Source organism: Adelges cooleyi, unplaced genomic scaffold (genome assembly GCF_023614345.1).
Source record: "Adelges cooleyi isolate 19-005CV unplaced genomic scaffold, UGA_ACOO_1.1 ACOO_flye_CR_arks_rails_tigmint_CR_PRNA_1, whole genome shotgun sequence".
Lineage (NCBI taxonomy): Eukaryota > Metazoa > Arthropoda > Insecta > Hemiptera > Adelgidae > Adelges > Adelges cooleyi.
The window spans coordinates 2,785,587-2,805,777 of record NW_026095751.1 but is presented as its reverse complement, the minus strand read 5'-3'; the positions used below and the strand labels follow the sequence as shown (position 1 = coordinate 2,805,777).

The 20,191-nt window shown below is 28.4% G+C and overlaps 1 protein-coding gene across 4 annotated transcripts in view; it reads right to left on the bottom strand.

Moving 5' to 3' along the window:
• The window catches only part of LOC126834096 (uncharacterized), a 39,888-nt gene extending 27,164 nt beyond the window's left edge, over positions 1-12,724 (bottom strand). For all 4 annotated transcript variants that reach the window (XM_050565809.1, XM_050565848.1, XM_050565792.1 and 1 more), the window contains exon 1: positions 12,666-12,724. In XM_050565809.1, coding sequence (XP_050421766.1) covers positions 12,666-12,723 — 58 coding nt within the window. In that variant the 5' untranslated portion in view covers position 12,724. The remainder of the gene's footprint in view (positions 1-12,665) is intronic.
• Positions 12,725-20,191: the final 7,467 nt, after the last annotated feature.

The following is a 20,191-nucleotide window of genomic DNA, read 5'->3' as shown; positions in this document are numbered from 1 at the left end:
TTCTGATAATTATATAATTATTGCCTTTAGATAATCTCCTTGCGATATATGATGATAGTATAGTCTTAATTATGTACGTTTACACTTGCAATTAGTACATAACCATTATCAACAAATAATAATAAAGTTAAAATAAAATACTGATTGATAACTACACTTAATAATATATTCTATGTACCAAATATAAAAAAAAAATTATAGTCAATACTTATTTTAATTAAAAATATAATTAATTTAACTCAATTAAAAATAAAATTAAAATAAATAAATATTTATATAAAAGTTGTAATTTTCGTTTAAAAAAAACCTGATTTAATTCGTATTCATAATACTGCAATTAATTTTAGAGCACATACATATATCCATATCCGGTCATTTTACTGTTTTATTTTTATATTTATATAAGAAGTATACTTCTTAAGTATTTGAATTCTACCGCGTTAGTTGATAAGGTAGACTACTGATAAAACATAATGTGATAGGAGAAGGTGACTAAGCTGATTATAAAGTTATCAGCTTATTAGCCAGTTATTATCAGGTTTAGAGCAATATAAAAGTTAAAATAATTTGTTAAAATTAATTTGTAATCTGTGAGAGACAAGATTGTGATCAATAAACATTGAATGTTGTTTCTCATTTTTACAGGTTTGTAAATTATCTTATAAATAAGTTGTAAATAGCGTAAATAACCTTATAATATAATAAACTCATTTTTACAGAGATACGTTTCAGTTTGTTGTTATATTGTAACAACCCTGTAGCCCTGTACGTATGTATTGCAGGCTGTTGAGTCTTGTCACAATCGTGGTAGTAGGTTTTACGATGATAGTATAGTCTTAATTATGTATTCTGGTCAAACGTTTTTATTAGTAGTTTTAAAATATCTGGCCTTAATCGATTTACTTAATCGAAAAAAAAAATTTGACTTTCCTTATATCCTTATTTCGGACTACGTGTAACACACACAAGGATAATACATTTTTTATATGACAACATTATATATAACAGGCTGCAATCTACATAATTGTTCACTATGGTGTAGAATATTCATATTGCGCCGATACCATTTTTGATAAGATACATGCAACTAACATATGGCATACTTTTTGATTAAAAATCAAATAGATCATTCTCCTAGACGATTTTATAGTCATATGTACATAAAAGAGTTCAAAGTCAAAATATAGGAAAACACTCCAGCGTCTAGGTAATGGCTGAAACCATTTTTTTTATTGGCGCCCTAAACTAGTTTTTTAACCGAATATTCGTGATATAATAAATGGATCTACGACACATATGTTTGGGAGATGAGCGTTTATCGAAGGTAAATCATTACTGTATTGTTTGTCATGAATAGTTCAGATTTGATAAAAAAATTTTGGACAACTTGAAAAAGTCCATGTGATCACAATTAGCCATTAAATTTAAGTTATCTTCAGTTGAATATATTATAATTTTTGGTTTATAGCGATCTATATTAAAACAATCATTTTTTTTAAAACATTTATTTTATTACTTGTAGATTTACAAAACGACAAGCGTGTTTGACGGTACGATAAGTTGCCGGAAATAGTTGTTTTGATAAATATATAATATATTTTAAATATCACTATTTTTATTTAATGTGTTTAAAAAATGTTTTTACTTATTAAGAAAATAATTTAAAAACACTATACTTCAAGATGATTTTATCTGCTTCGATAAACTAGATTTGAGATCAGATCATAATGTTAACATTCTTTGTAGTGCAAAAAATTCACAACTTACTATTCTAGGTGAATGATTAACTAATGAACATAGTTTATTGATGAATTTCAAATCTGGTTTTAATGGGTTTTATGCAGGTATCTTTCATGTTTTAGGTATTATTTTCTAGTTATAAATAAATATATATTCGTCCCTAACCGGGATTAGGACTTTATAGCTAACAATGCCTATTCGGTCACCTGGGTGGGCGCATCCGCGCATGGTATTTCTGCCTTGCATAGCGGGGGTTAATGGTGTGGGTCGCCGCTAAAAATTCCGTGTGGTCACCCATCCGGGATCAAGCAGCAACGGACACAGGTTAACCTCAAGTGCCACGTGGCAGCTGAGGTGTCTACTGCACCACACCACGCCCGTGTTCTAGTTATGTCATTGTTTAATAAACTGTTGTCTCCAGTCTCCGCCACTGTATTAAAAATAGCCAAATTACCTGACAATCATAATGAATAATTAATTCCTAGCATTTTGAAAATAAAAATATTTATACATAAATTAAAAATGCTTACTCTATCTTTTATTCAAGTTTTACAAGCACATTATCTTATTTTTGTGTACTAAAAGTAATGTAAATTTTACATTGTCAATTAATTGACAATATTCAATAGAATCTACTGTTAATATCATTAAAACATTATTTTACAAATTGTAACGGCAGTCGGCACATTCAGATAAATAAATAAATGATTTTATCTAAAAAAAAAAAATGGGTAGGGTCAAATAGAAAGTATTAACGTAAATTGTTTTTATTTATTATTCTAGAAAACCGTCAATAAATAGGGTTGGCCGTGAATTTCTTAAGACCTTGAATTTGTCGATTCGCATATTTCAATTAATGTAAACAGTGGAAATGGGAACGCAAATCGAACAACCCAAGTGTTTTTCTATAGTAAAAAAATTGTGTTTTCGAGTTAATGCTTAGGCGAAAATTCGATAAATAATTTTTCCATAGAAAATCGTACATATAAAATCTTTATTTACTTTTGAACTCGGTGTAACTTTTAGAACACATGGGCTAATGTGCGAAATTATACAAAATCCTCACTCTTTAAGACTTATTAAAATAATTTATGCAATGGTTTTATCATTATTGACTAGTTGGTTCGTATTGGCCTAAAACAAAACCCCTAATTTATTGAAAATTGTCCACAATCTTTTATGGTCTCTGCCGTTTTAAATATTTCCAAATTGAACAGAACACGAGCAATGGGTATTTTTCAATTTGCTAAAAAAAAGTTTTTTGAACTCAAACCGGATATTTTTGTAATGGTTTCAAGATGGAATGAGTACGCTCTAGAATAATTGCAATTTTATAGTATTTATTTTTTAAAAACCTTTTTGGTTATCATATTTTACAAATTTATAAAAATACTAAACATTAACCTTTTTTTAAATTATTTCCCATAAGCCTATCAGCTTTTAAAAACTTAAATAGTAACTTGTGTACATATTCATTTTAGTATTTAAACGGAGAATTATTTTCTGAATAGTATACCGGTCGAAAACCAGTTTTGGCTAATTACTTTAGGAGTTATTAAACATTAAAATTTAGGACGGGAGGAAGGGTGGAGTGAAATATTATTTTTTCTGCTGGCCTCTACGCTTCTGTAAAAATATTGAGCTGTGAAAAAAAAATAGAAAAGGTAAATGTTTAGTTATAGTTTTATAATATTGTAAAATAACACCAATTTAAGTGTCTCCAATTATTATAAAAGCTACAAAAATGCTATTATTTTAAGAAAAAACTAGTGTCCTGTCCCTAATGAATCAATCAGTTTTCTAGTATATTTTGATTTATCGAAAATAGTAGAATAACATGTTTTTGTAATATACTCGTAGGTACACGTGTATTAATATTGGGTGTTTGCTTTACGACGATTTATCATTTTGTTTTCTTTATCGATGTGCAAAATGTAGTCATAAGAATCGAATTAAGCAAAATAACGACCGGAAAGGCATACAACTTTTCCTGAGGGTCTAAAAAGTTCTTTTAGTTCCTGGCGTGCAAATTTTAAAATTTATTATCTACATTTTCTTTTTTTTATGTAATGGTACATCAGATCAAAAATATTGTCTTCATCATTATACTTGAGCATAATAAATCAAGACTGTCTCATTTCGATTTAAGGCGTTTTAACTTTTAACTTGATAATAATTCTTAACCAGATGACACCGGTGAAATAATAAAAAACTGCCACATTTTGTCTTGTAGCAATATATTATTAATCTAAAAAGAAAAACAAAATTGCCACATTCCTCATTACGGCTTATAAAATATTTTAAATGGTAAACGGGCATAACAAACAAATTTGGCAGTTTGATTTGTTAAAACCTATTGCTGAATAGCCGTAACCTCAAATATTGCGGTGTCTGGCTGAGATTTTTACTAAGTAGCTTGAAATTAAAATAACAAGCACCGGGTAACAAAAAAATAATTGAAAAGTATGTAGTATTTGGAAGCAGGTTCAATCTTTAAGTTGTATTTCCTCAGAACTTGAGTTGTGGCAGTCTTGCTCCAAGGGTGCGACATGATTCCTACTAATTATATGCAATAGTTATAGGTTAATTATATATGCATTATCTTTGCAGTGCTTTTATCAATACCTATTTATATTTTTAATATATAAAATGTACTATCGGCGGTAATATCCTCATTATCAATTTTATGCATTTTCTCCCAAAGTGATTTTATCAATCGAGAATTGTTTTTGTGATTAGTTTGCACTGTGAATGAGCTTTAATGACTGGAATAATGTTATTGTTTTAAATTCTTCCGGTTTTCTTTCCTCTAATCCTAATTAATTTTTAGCACAATTGTTGCATTTTAAGTACAATTGTTAAACACTATGGACATTTTAAAAGTAACAGTATTTGGCTTGTTTGGTTTTCCAACCGCAAAAAGCAAAATTAAGTACAAAGTAATACTAATTATAGTTATTTTATATTTTCAACATTTTAAGTTAAATTTCTTCCAGTTTTTCCAGAAACTCGCAGAAAATAATTACAGTGATAAATATCCAGTTATTGTCTGATAAATATGAATATAAATTTTAGACAGGTTCAAATAATTTGTTTTTTTTTTGCCTGCACAAGAAAAGTGGGTATGTTACCTAACACGCACCGTCACCGTTATTATTTAATACGATAACGTTCCGACATGATAATAACGCTATGCGCCGCCTAAGCCGCCTCAGATTCTTTTCCATGAGCGAGATAGGGTACAGTGTATTATATTTTCTTTTCCAAGGTCAAATATAGTGTACCGCGATAAGATTTTAACATTTTATTATATATGGTGACTAGACATGGTACAGTGTTACCTGTTATCATGATATTTAATGATGTAAAACTAATATACAATATGTTTGTTACCGTTTCAATACTATTATTTATATTTTAAAACAAAAAAAATTATACATTTTTATAAATACATATATTTTTTTTGTATTGTATTGTATTTTATTATTATCCATATTCCTATTATAGGTCTTAGTCTATTATTGGTCTAAAAATGTCTACATCCGGTTATGAATAATGTTACTACATTATTTTTATATTCAAATTGAGAACCTTTATCATTACATTTCTAAATAATTTTATATTCACTTTCTTAAACGGGAAAGCGTATTGAAAACGCGTTTTAAGTTATATTATTTATTTAAAATAAGAAGACTACTTGTTTAGATTTGTAGGACCTATAGGTTGAAAATCTGTCAGTAGTTAGAATTCATATGTACTCATAATATTTTGAAATAAAAAAAAAAAAACGTATAGTTATTAATTTAAACTACTATAAAACCATATTAAACGAATTTAGTTTGTAAGTTATTATATCAAACGATAGAGTAACTTCACGAGATTCGAACAAAGTCGTCAGATTCAGAGAATATTGAATAGGTTTAGTTTTAGACAACAAATTGTGCAAATTAATGAAATATGCCTAAAATTTATATTAAATCGTGTTGAGCGACCTGTTAAACTTTACCGACTGACGCCCAATAGTTATAAACTTATTTATTTACTGCAAAGATTAATTTTTAATGGTGGGCGAAAAAAAATGCATTTTTTTTATGCGCCACACTAATACTTAATGCTATTTCGTTTAAGTGTTCATTAATTATTTTAATTAAAAAAAAAAAATTATGTATCTCGTGTGTAATATGTGCTCGTTGTCTTTTTACAAATTTAATATTTGTGAGACATAAAGGAAAAAGGGACCTCTTGTCCGAAAAATCTAGTTTTTAATTATTCATTATTCCAAATAATACACTACATTTTGAGAACAGAATCGTTCTTCTATTTTGAAAATTAGCCGAGTTTACAAATTTTGTTTGCATCATTTTGATGAAATATTATATTCTAATATGTTTTGCATATAACATTAGAGTAAGCGCCAGTGGATATATAATTTGAATAAATAACACAACACAAATAAATCAAATGATTAAACACACTAATATTGTCAAACACTTTTAGTAAATACAAAAATAGATAATATTGCTTAGAGTATAATAAAACAGTGTAAAAATAATACATACACGTTATACTTAAAAACGTTCCAGATAGAATGAGTTACAAGCCCTTACAACTAGACCTATTTATGCCAAACCCGTAAAATGACACGCGCATACAAATGCACGGCGCTTACAAAAAACAATCTTGTTTTTTTAATGCATTTTCCTGTTTACTAAGTATTATTATTATAAAGATAAACAACATATTTATGTTGCTAAATACTTCCTGGTGTATAAAATATCAATTATATTTCAACCCTATTCTCTTAAATATCTTTCAAAACCTGGTCGATGATATGGCCTCACTTGCGAAATGGATTCTCATTACAAGAAGTCTCTTTTCCCCTATCGTCTCATATTTGTTCAACTGCGTGTTATTATATCTTCGTTTACACTATGTGGACCTTTTAAAAACTTATAACGCTTATGATTGCACATACCTAATTACATATTATTATAACCAAATGGATGTTGAAGTAATTCTCGAGAAGAAAATCAGATATAGTATGTGATGCAGATAAAAATGTCCATACTATTTATTAATAATAATAATGTTATATATTAGTAGCTGAAGGTTTTTAAGGGGTTTTAAAGATTCCCCTGACGGGGCGCCACTAAACTATCAGTAACTCTAAATTGTCAAATCTTGAAGTTACAAGATACTATAATAATATTAATCACTGACGGTACAAGTATTTATTTATAGCAAATCAAAATATTTTTGCTCTTTTAACAATTAAATTGTTTAGCATATATATATACTACTTAAAATTTTGCAATTATTTTCACAAATAAATTCTTAATAATAGTCATACTAATTTTAATTTTAAATTATAATTATTTTACAGTTTTTTTTTATATTTATAAAATAATAGAGTTTGCACCACGTATACAATTTTTCAAGGAATTATTAATATCAAAGAAATGACAGTTTGTAAATGATGAAAGGAGTGCTGATGATGAGAATTTAAAATTAAGTAAAACCAATAAAATCATTTTCAATAACGTATCGAATCGAAAGTGTACTTGGATTTCATATCGATAAAAATAAATATATAAACAACAAATGTATTTAAAATCGTGATAAAACTGTTTATTGTAAAGAATATTTAATTTATTTAAAATTTTGTATGTAAGTGTGGTATTACAAGTATTATATAATTCAAAAAAGTATTAAAATGTACTATATAATTTTGTGTACGATATAACTACAATCGTTGTGATCAATTATCCCACACCATCTGATTAGCAAGTGGTTCTATTGACCGGGTAACATCATTGATATCAACTTGACAAATTTCGCCGCCAACATTCCTGTATTTCCAAACACTGTTGGGGTCTGTAGTTGTAGTTAGAACACATGTGTCGTTCTCCTCCATCACCGCATTTGTTATAAATGAATCCGGGTTTAGTATACTTCTGATCACTCCTAATGTACGACACATATAGTTACGAACTGGATCTGTCGGGCCACCTTAAAAAATAAAAATATTACAATCTTTATATATTAAAAAAAAATGTTAAATAAATAAATATACTTTAAAAGTAATATAATTTTTAAATTAATTAATTACACTCTATACAAATATTTATTTGTTAACTCTATTAGAAACAGTAGAGCGCTTTAGTGTTTATACCTTCGCAATTAAAGTAAAAAGACTAATTTCAAAGTAAAGTCAAATAACAATGTCACCATTGAATGCTTGTACTTGTATTATTATAAAAAAATATTAAAATATTGTCATGCTGTTATAAATATGAATACATAATTCCAATATGTATCCAGTATTATCCAGTATGTCTCTACTGAACATTTTTATAAGGTTTTATGATTAGTTAAAAAAAGTATAACCGAACATATACGTTTACTAAAATGTTATTGTTAACAATTATTTACTTAACAATCTAGTTAAATCCCGTATAGTATTTCTAGTATCTAGTCTTCTCGCTGTTCCGAGTTCTGACAGTGAATATTCAGTTTGTACTGTAAAAAATTTTAAATTACAGTTTTAATAACAAACAATAAAATATAAATTACAAATAAATTTGTTGCTCTTAATGTAATTACACTTCTAAGAATTATTTAAATTTGTTCAATTATATGCCATTGGCACTATAACTAGAAGAAAGTAATATTTCTATACTTGAGATCCAAAGAACTAATGTAAAAGCATAACTTGTGACACTAAGTCAAAAAACTATACTGATGGTGAGGCTAGTGGGAGCAATAAAATATAAAAAATCATCAACTATACTTGAAACCTTTTAAAAAAATAGTACTTAAACGTTGGGCTTATTAAATTTACAGGTTGCTTTTATTGAATAAATCAGTAGACAAAAGCTCTTTGAAAAAAAAAGTATATTTTCATTATTTGTCGATTGCATCATGTCATTGGTGTCATTTTGTTATGGTAAGGAGTACCTAATTTGATTACATTATATAATGTAATCAAATTAAAAATCTGAATAAAACTTTGAATAATTAAACATTAGCCTTATTAAATTTCCAGGTTGTTCTGTGTAAATTAATCAATAGACAAAAGCTATTTAAAAAAAAATTTGTTTTTTTTATATTTTCGATTAACACAGTTCCAATGTCCATAGTGCATTTTGTTATAGTAAGGAATTGAGCAGTACCTTTAACTATTGTCACAAATTTAATTACATTAACATAATGTAATCAAATAAAATATAAAATTCTATTGTTTTTAGGCAATAGTTGAAACAACAACGTGAAACGGAAATGGATGTCGCACTAAAATTTCGACTTTAAGTCATACCATCTTCAGAAAAGTTATAAAGCGTTTACATAAAAAACATTGGACAAAAATGTACTTATTTATTCTTAAATGATAGAGATTAAAATAAATTTCGAGAAATCAATTGAAATACATCGATAACCTATATACATTCGTTAATTAATCCTACCCTTAAAAATATTTACAATTATCGAATAAATTTATAATTACCTTCTTCTACATTATGGAATACATTAGATACATCAAGAACTAGATCTACAATTTGTTCTGTACTTAGATTCAAGTTTCGAAGTAGATTAAAGTCTATAAGAAAAAATATAATTATAATACAGTCAATAAAAAAAATATTTATTATTAAAGTTGATTTTTCAAAAGTGTTAAATTTTATATTTACTACGTAAAACTACATATATTGAGTTTCCTACTCGAATCTCTCTGTCCACGCATACTGAAAAAAAATAATCAAATATTATACAAGTATATGATTATTCATTATATATGTTAATATTATAATTTATATATAAAATATGTATAAAGTACTGCTGTATAATATATACAGAGATATTGACTGGGACTTATTTTGACAGGTAATATAATAACAAAATATCATGCGAAAATGTGATTGTGTGAAGTATTATAAATATGAAAGATTTAAAGGCGATTTACACTGTGGGTGACGACGGTAGTTAGCTTTATCTGAAATTAAAAAGAAATTATTATATATTTAGTGAACGAGAAATAACTGTGAAATTCGTCTCTAATATGTAGAAAATATTTTTACCTGGTACAGCAAATATAAGGGACAGTTCTTCTGAAATTAAAATAATTGGTTTATTAAAAACTATATCGATTGTAGTTTTATATTCTATCATAAATTAGTAGACTGGGTTAGATTATACATGTGTATAAAAAATTACGAACAAATGTACATTGAAAGATTCCATTTCTATTTTTTAAAAAAAACTTTTTAAAAACATGCTTTTCTAAAAAAAAATTAATAGTAAAAAGTGTACAAAAAAGTAAAAAATAGTTTTATTACAAAAACAAATTATCTATTATTATATTTAAAATGTCAGTTACTTTGAAAACAACCGAAAATTAAAAACAATTTTAAATAATGTTAAACATCTTTAATTTTTTACTAAAAAGAAAAGCGTGGGACCTATTCAACAATGCCCATAATAAATATATTATATAATGCTTTATATTATAAGTTCTTTTGTAATTTAAATTTAGTTTAATATTTGTGTGTGACACATACATTTCATAATACTTAACTCAATGAATTTGGACTTTGTTTAATAGGGCCCACGCTTTTCTTTTTAGTCAAAAATTAAAGATTTTTAACATTATTTAAAATTGAATTTTATTTTCGGCTGTTTTCTAAGTCATTGACATTTTAAATTAAATAATAGGTAAAATGTTCTTGTAATAAAATAATTTTTTACTTTTTAGTTCACTTTTTACTATTTTTTTTTTTTTTTTGAAAAGCATGTTTTAAAAAAAAATGTATATTAATTTTTTTTTTTAGTCCTATTAAAGGTATTTAATAATTTCTGAATAGATTACTAAATTAATTTTGGAAGATTTGGAAAAAAATGAAATTTTAGTGAAATGACCCCCACATTTGACTCTGATGTTCCAGTCCCAATATGATTACAGGATATTGTATTGTCATCTAAGATGAGTGTTTCTGCCAAGTTTCAGCCCTATACGACATCGAGAAATGGGTTAAATTAATTTTGCAAGGTTTGAAAAATACCCGTACAAATGCACCTACGAACGTACGTGTTAGTGAGTTAAAGGAAAGCATGTAATAAAATGTATATTTTAAAACACCGAAAAATTACCATCAAAATTATTATCTATAGTTGTAATTTACTTTTACAATTAAATCACTTTTAAATATTTTATTCTTAACATAGGAAAACATATTTTAATTTTTTGCTATATTATTTTGTTATAACTACCCATGGATGTATTTTCACATTGAATATAATGTTGAACTAAATTATATAATATACCTAGAATCAATTAATAATGGTATTAGCTATGGTAAAATTAAATGATATTACCTTATGTAGATATGTAGATAAATCCTTAGTATAAGATCATGTATCTTAGTATATACATCACGTTTCAGGGTAGACCATTTAACTGAACTTTACTCTCCCTATTAGGTTAAATAGTCACGGTATGTAAGTTATGAAAACTGATTTGTTAATTTTTGACATTTTCATGTCTTTGCTCTGGCACATAACCGAAAGAGTTTATAAGCCGAGTCTGCCACCACGAAACAGCATTTTTATGTCTCGTTGAAGTACCGAATAAATTTAGATTAGTTTTGGAATTATAATTTAAAAAAAAAAAATTATATGGAGCTTCCAGTTACAGCATAAGCCATGGAGATTACAAAATTATGTACACTCAAGTTTCTGGCTAATATTTTATTGTTTTCATAAAATCTGGCTTGCGTAACGCTTTTTGGTAACACTTTTTTTCGGTTATGCACCTGCTAATCTCACCCCCAACCCCATTCCCATTCCCACCCCCAACCTCATCATCAACCCCATTTCTTTTTGACATTTTCATGTCTTAGCTCTGGCACATAACCGAAAATATTGTAACGAAAATATTATAACAAAAATATTCTAACGAAAAATGCATTACCAAAAGAGCGTTACCAAAAAAAAAAATGTGGTTGAAGATGAGGTGGGAATGGGAAAGGGGTGGAATTAGCTATGGCAAATAACCGAAAAAAAGCGTAACGAAAAAAGCGTTACCAAAAGAGCGTTACAACACGGAGATGGGTTGGAGGTGGAAATAGGGGTAGGAGATAAGGGGTGGGGGTGGGATAGGGTTGGGGTTGGGGACAGGAGATAGGGATAAGAGATAAGGGGTGGGGTTGGGGACAGGAGACAGGGGTGGGAGATAGGGGTGAGTGATAGGGACGGGAGATGGTGGGTAGGGGATAGGGGTAAGATATAGAAGATAAGCGATAAGAGATATGTTGTACGTTCAACGTTCAAATTAGAACTAAATAATAAATTCAAAATAGTTTAATTCTCTATGTTAATTTTGGCAAGATAATAAACATTACAATTTTAGCCAGAAACTTGACGTTTTAATATACTAGCTCGTTACCCCTTGTTAATATACTATATCATTATCTATAATTCCACCACTGCTCTAAATTTATTCGGTACTGCAACGAGACATGAAAATGCTCTTTCGTGGTTGCAGACTTGGCTGAAAAAATTTTTCACATAATATTTGGAATATTGATACTATCTACACATATTTCATGCACTCTTGGCTGAGCAGATTAATCCCAGTTTTTAATTAAAAAATTATTTGATAATCAAGCAAAAATAACGAAGCAATTATATACAGTATACATAATACCTTGCTGCTTAGCCTGTTTGATGTATAAGTCTGTAATAAATTATTTAAAAATATATGTATAAAACAGTACAATATTGAAATTTGTAATGGTATTTTGTATGTAAAAAAAATGTAATCACTTGTTATGTAAACCTGTAACTTGTACAGTTCTATAAAAAAACGATTAGGATTATTTATTTTAACTATCTCAAATATATATTAGGTAGGTATAAGATGAAATTATTACCAACATCTTCCAAAATGATTACAAAGATAAATGCTATTAAAAAATAGTCAAATTTCATCTTTATCTGCAATAAATTAGAAGCATATAAGACACAATGGTCAATTAAATAACAACTCTGACATAAAAACAGAAGGCATTAGTTTTACAATTATAAGTTTTAATATATATTATTATTATGTATTTTTTTTTAGTAGTATTTTAATATATTATAAATATCGAATTTATTTATCAAAAGTGTTTTACAAAACTGTATGCATAGAACAATGCGTTTGTATTTATATATAATTTGTAATATCACAAATATTTTAAATAAAATTAAACGCATATGCACTGAGTAAGCCATAAAATCCCATACACTATGACTCATCTTTCCCCCCTTTTTCTACGATTTCCGGGAGACACTTATAAAAAGTCGGTCATCCGACCACAACAGCTACTTGAATTCATAGTCCATCAAGTATTTTTTTTACATTCAGTCATTAGTCAGAAAATTTTCCCTACAAGGCCTTTGATCAGTCGGATTGTGTTCGATTTGACGACTATTTCTGATATCTACTCAGTTGTCAAAATTACTTGGCCTTTATCAGTTTTATAACTGATAAAACCAGTATTTTTGTCAACGATTCTTTTTATTATTTTTTTTAACTTTAACTCATTGCAAGTGTAAACAAATTTGTAACACAAATAAAATGGTTTTTAATTATTAAATTTATTACGAGCACCTTCATCACGTAACCACCAAATAATATCACATCACAAAACCTTCCGTCTACTTAACCAAATAAAGCTAAATATAAACACCCTTTTCCCTAATTAACCTTATTCATTAAATGTATTCTGTTACACTATCCAAGAGTGTCTTTGAGAGTGTTTCGTGAAACGAAGGTCTGGTAGTAAGCTTAGATACAGAGCAGAAAGTTTGGTTGAGAGCAATGAAAGTTAAAAAGCGTTTGGACGAGAACTGAAGGAGTACCAGTGGAAATGTAGAAAATGTCTGACAAAATAAATTGCATGCGAAAAAATCTGAGTGCATGGCAGTAGGCCAGGCTAAGTTCCAGCAAAGTGTATTTTTACACGGGCCAATTCCCCCAGTTTTTCTAACCCACATATCTCTGTTTCTTCTTAAGATAAGTTTTTAAAATTTGAAACATAAATAAAGCTCGAGTAGCTTACGACACTGTAAAAAATGAGTCCTTAACGGAAAGGTCTTTTCAAAAGGGAAAAATTTCAAATATTTCATTTGTTGTCACTGACTTACTCACTCATCAGCAAAATTATAAAACATTCCCTGCATAGTCCGAGTAATAATTTTTTACAAGTTGTAATTTTTAATAAATAATGTTTTGTGGAGCTTCGCAATGGCAACGCCAAAAGTGTTTTTATTTGTAATTAATTGCAAGTACTCCCTATATAATGAGAGATTATGCAATGAGAAATCGATTTTTATGACTTTTGGGTACTTTTTTGAAAAACGAATCGCGGCAATACAGCTGTTTCAAAGGCTGCGACGATTAAAGGACGATTAAAGGATTTTATTGTTGTGGTATGGTCTGACCACTATAAAATTTGAAAAATCACGTTCAAAGATCACGACAGAGTTACAAATTTTGCTACGGCTTTGGCTGGCTGAACACCTTACCACAACGATAACTTTAAAAAAACACATATTTTTAACACTACGTCTGGCTGTTTTAGAATTTCTACTGCGGCAATGTGGCTGTTTGAAGACCACGACAGTATTGATAAAATGTTGGGTGTTATGGACAAAATTAGCACACGTGTGGGCGGATTTAGTACAATATATAATTCATTATTATCGTTATTTCTTAATGTGATTCGCCAGTATGAATAAAATAATTATGATCATTTTAAATGAATTCATATGATTTATTTATTTCTCTGAATATATGGCTATTTTTATATTTTGTTAAAGAAAAGTGAATAATGAGGACATTTTTATTCGTTTTTAAATAATTAAAACTCGTTTCAAGTTTTTAATTAATTTTTTTACTTGGTAAGAGTTTAGCACCATTGGTAATAGAAACATAAAACTAAACAAGAGAAGGTTGGTGGGATAAAATATAGAAGTGGTGTTTAGGATAAGTTGTAATGATAACTTACCAACGGATTCGTTAGCCCTTAGTTCGTCAAACAATAAAATATGAAAGAATTTAACTTTAGCGATATTGTAATGAAGGTGTAAAAATATGCTTACTTAGTAATATGTTATACGAGTGTATATCTTTAAAAGCTAAGTAAAACTAAATGATTTCATCGGTTTTGATAGAAACTGAAGCGTCGAAAGTAAAAAAGAGCCATCAATTTCATATTTGTATTGTCAATGTTTGTTTTTTATATGAATATTTTGTTTTTACATGCCGTCATTTACTAAACATAATAGTAAAATATAAAACTTTAGGTTAGGTGCTTATACTTAACCTACGCACAGTACAGCTATACTTTATGTGGTATCATTTAAACAAACAAAATATATTAAACATTACGTTTATATGTAATACTTTTTATTCCTCTAATTAACGGAGAAGGTCAACACAAAGCATGCGATCATTAACTAGTGATCAGAGTTCCCGTCTGCACCTCTGTATATTCTGACTTTTTATATGCACGTTTGGTACCTCTTTACAATGATATCGGGGTTATTTTGGGTTTTCATTTTCCCATCTGGTGAGGTCCAAGTATGTTTATGAATATTTTTCCTGGGGAAATATGTTCTACTGATTATACAATTGTCGGACATAGAAAAGTCAGTCAGCTTCAACCCCTCGTCGTTAAATGTGATGTGTAAACTTACATGTCTGATGGTTGGTCGGAAGGTTGCTTCTTTACCTATTTGAGCATTAAAATCCCTATTCTACTGTTTTTCTACAGTTCTTTGGTAGAGAGTCGTTGAGGCGTCGGGCTAACAACCCGGCCTCTTTTATGGTTGATGTTTTAAAATCGATTTTAAAACATCTCTAACTACTGTAAGTTGACAAAAATATATACTCAAGTATAACGCGGAGTATACCTGCTTCGAATCAGTCATACCGCAAATTATAGTATTTTTAATTTTTTTTTTTATTAAGAAAATATAAAATCTGTACAATTTCAAGCACAATATGTATATGTGTTAATATTTATTACAAGCATATAATACATTTGATAAAGAAGTCACCCATTAGTGGCACTTAAATTGGAAAATTCGATTTTTTATTTTAGTTTATTATTTTACTATTAAGTCGCGACACCATTGTCTCTTTAGACGTCATCTCGGATGCGTCATTAAGAATTTAAATTTTTTCGCTTTTAAACTTAAAAAGTATTTAAATCTTCAACAAAAATCTAACAGTGAAAAAGTGTTAAGTTCCAGACCCCCTCCCAAAAAAATTCATCCTATCAAAGTAGTAATATACATTGTGGATAGTATGCTATTTCTTTAGTTCATAATCTCACTTCACTGCTACTTTTATGAGCAGCATTGCTCTTTTATTTGTATTGCTTAACACTTGGCCGGTATCCGAATGATACAGGTCCTAAATGAGGCTAAAAAAGACTTGGCCGCAATGTAGATTCCACTACTTTGATGGGTTTACTTTTTTTTGTGGGTATCCGAACCTTTTTTCTTTTCTTCTGATTTATCTCCTTTCTATCATCCACGTAACTCCTAAGTGAATACATTTGATAATGTTGTTATATGCTTCATTCATAGCGGCAATAATTTTGAGAAAAATGCAACTTAGATTTTTCCCTTTAGTTACACTATACCTTAGACATACCTTTGTGCCAAATTTAACGTTTCTACCTATACAAGAAGTGTTTCATAATTTTGATGATGAGTGAGTGAATGTGTCAGGAATAAAAATGATAACTTTGAAATGTTTCCCTTTTAAAAAGGCTTACTGTTAAGGGCTCAATTTTTTTACAGTATACTAAACTACCCCTGCTTAATCTATTTTTAAAATTTCAAAATCTTAACTTAAGAGGAAACTTTGAGTGAATGGTTCATGTAAAGATACACTGGCATGTTGGAAGTGTGAAAGTTGAATTTTTTTTCTTGCTATAGTTTTCCTACTATGTCCCTATGTTAACAAGTGCTATATTTAGTATGTAGGAAGTTTGAAACAGACTTACGACTTCTGACCAAGTAAATTAAATATGGATTTTTTCATATAATGGTTTTATATGTCGACTGATTTTATTGTTGACAACGATCAATAATAAATATACATCGACCATTAAAATTATAGTATTTAAGTAGTTCCTATAGTATATCACGTATTTTAAGGCTTATGTTGAATCATTTCTTTTTTTTTTTTCCTTAGCGACCATTTACACTGAGTTAACTAAGTGTATTTGTTAGGTTGAAATTACTAGATCTTTGCGTTATTATGATTGAAATATATGCCTAAACACGTGGTCCTAATTATCCATAACTGATCAAATTACTATGATTTAATAATATATAGATACAATCAAAATTCGTATCATTCGTTGTCCTACTTTTAGGTTACACTGATAAAGCTTAGGTATGGATATTTTTTTTCTACACATGATATATGATGTTTGTTAGACCTATTTTTAGGCTAATTTCCAGTTCTAAAATCTTAAAATTGCGCCAAACAAAATTTTAAAAACTTTCAGCCTTTCTCCCGGTGGATTGTCGAAATTTCGGGTTTTTTCCATGTGCAATTTTGTCGATAAAATTTTTTATACGGAAAATTCTAAAGTTATAACAAATCGAAAATATTTTCGGTTATCATACAATTTCGCCACTTGTGCACACATGTAAATGTTTTAGTACATTGTTTTCCATCGATAAATATTCATAAATTCAAGCAGAAAAATACGCCGTTCCAACGACAATAACAATATATAAAATTGTCAATGTTCGAATTTCACATCTTAGTGTTACTTTTTACGTTGAAAATTCGAAGGGCATAGCGAATTGTCAAAACTTGTAAATGTTATCAAATCGGATATACTATTTACATACAATTTTTGCGCATAGATATTTTTTAAACTACTGCCTTTAATAGTCCGTAAAACAAATAGTAACCATATCTTAAGTATGGCTATCGACGGATATTCACAAAGGGAAAAGCCGTTAAAATTGGGATTGGGACTTGAGTTGACCGAAATGACTGAATGTGATAAAATCACTTTTTTCAAAATTGATAAAATCATTTTCATTAAAAACGCATAAAATTGTTAATATGACATTGTCACCGATGGTATATTTTATACATTAAAAATATAAATATGTATTGATAAAAGCACTTAAAGACAACAATGCACTTAAAACTAGCCTATAATTATTGCATACAGTTAACACGAATAATGTCGCATCCTTTAAACAAAACTGCAACAAGTCAAAAAATAAAGTTTTACAGGAAATATAACTTAAAGATTGAACCTGCTCCCAAATGATTAATTTTTAATTTTAATATTTTGCAATTATTTTTGTTACCTTATGCTTATTTTAATTGCAATCTACTTAGTTAAGTCTCAGCCAGACACCACAATTTAAGGTTATGGCTATTTAGCAATGGGTTTTTAACAGACCTAACTGTCATATTTGATTTTTGAGGCAGTTTGCCATTTCAAATCAAATATTTTATTAGCCGTAATGAGAAATGTGGCAATTTCGTTTTTCTTTTTAAATTCATTTATTGCTACAACACAAAACGCGGCAGTTTGTAATTATTTCACGGGTGTCATCCGGCTATTTTTAGCCTACGTCGTTATTGTACTCCGGTACCATTACAATTTGATAATGAGCCCATACCTTGGCAACCTTCAGTCAAATATCTTGGAGTCACATTGGATGAAAGGCTAACGTGGTGGTACTACTATCATGTTATAAAATGCTAAAAATGTATCTGTATATAGTATATTATCCTTAGATGTAGATAGCACTAGCTAGGAACGTCTTATCGTAAATAAATTACAAAAAAAAAATAATAATAATAATAATTATTAGCAGTAGTTTCACAATATTGTAAAATATGATAATCAAAAATATTTTCAAAAAAGAAATACTAGAAATTTTACTACCTATTTTTGATGAATAATCCTGTATATTTATATACATATAAATACATTTACATATATATATATATATATATATATATGCCTCACCCCGTGGGATTCTAATACCATTGGACTTATTGGTTCATCTTGGCCTAAAATGAGGTCTCTATTTTTTTTTAATTTTCCCACCAATTTTAAAGTCATTGCTATCTTAAATATTTTTCGATAGACATTTTTAAACTGGTAATATATTTTTTTATGGACACTAAAAAAAAACTAAGTTTTCATCGTAGTTCTTTCGCGATCTTTAAGCAGTCTATTACCTATGGATTCTTTTGTATCTAATTCTAAGCTAGACACTATTTACACCATTATTCAATAACATGGACCATACATTACGTATACGAAATTAGAAACTATTGGTATATTTAAATCCTATTGTATCATGGTTTAAATTATTTTTAAATAAAGTATTCCAGATTGTTAAATTATGCTGTGACGATGCCAAATTGTTTATGCCAGTTAATACTGCCTATGATGCTGATTGCTTTTAGACTCATATTCTCGAATTTGTCGATTGGCGTTATAATAATGGTATGATTCTCAATGTAAATTAATGTTTAGTCTTATCATATACTCTAAAAAAAAATCCCATACTACATAAATACCTCATTAATAATTATCTTCTTCGTAGACTAGATAATGTAGATGACCTAAGTGTTACCTTTAATACTAACATTACTTTCATAGCACATATGCATAATACACAAATTAAGGGAATTCTATACTGACCATTTTTAAGGAGTTTTGTATAGGCAATATTTAAGAAACAAGTGATTTTAATTTTAGTTAATATAATAGCAATAGTAAATTTTTTTTTCATCGCACAAGCTGAACCAGTGATCCGATTAGTATCTGAAAACAGATTTGCATTTGTTATGAAGTGTACTTGGGATCCTATAGGGTATTTTTTTTTTGATATCTTTTTCTTACTATGAAAAAGAAACGTTTTAACATTTTATAAAATTTCAAGTTTTAATATCAAATTTTTAAAGGGTTAAAATTAAAAATTTTAAAAAGTGTCTTGTAGTATCTCAAGTAAACTTCATGACAAAATTATTAAATCTGGCGTGATTTAGCAATTACAACGTGAGGTCTCTCCAGATGTACTACCCGCAGGGTTAGAGCCCTTAAAAAGTAAATTTGATAAATTTTCCTAGCAAAAGTCGATTGTTGATTTGCATAGCAACAGCCACCGACGGCCGGCCATCAACTTAGCAATCGTGAATTGGGTTGTTATTTTAGGCAAACCGACACCAGGAATTCATAGAGGCGGTAGGGTTACCTATTTGTGTTGAAATAATTTGAGCTCTAACTTTTTAATTTGGCCAATTTGTGTAGGATTCCATATAATACAACCACATTCCATTATTGACCTAACAAGAGAGGTATATAGCGTCACTAGACATCTAATGTCAGAGAACTCCCCACAAGTT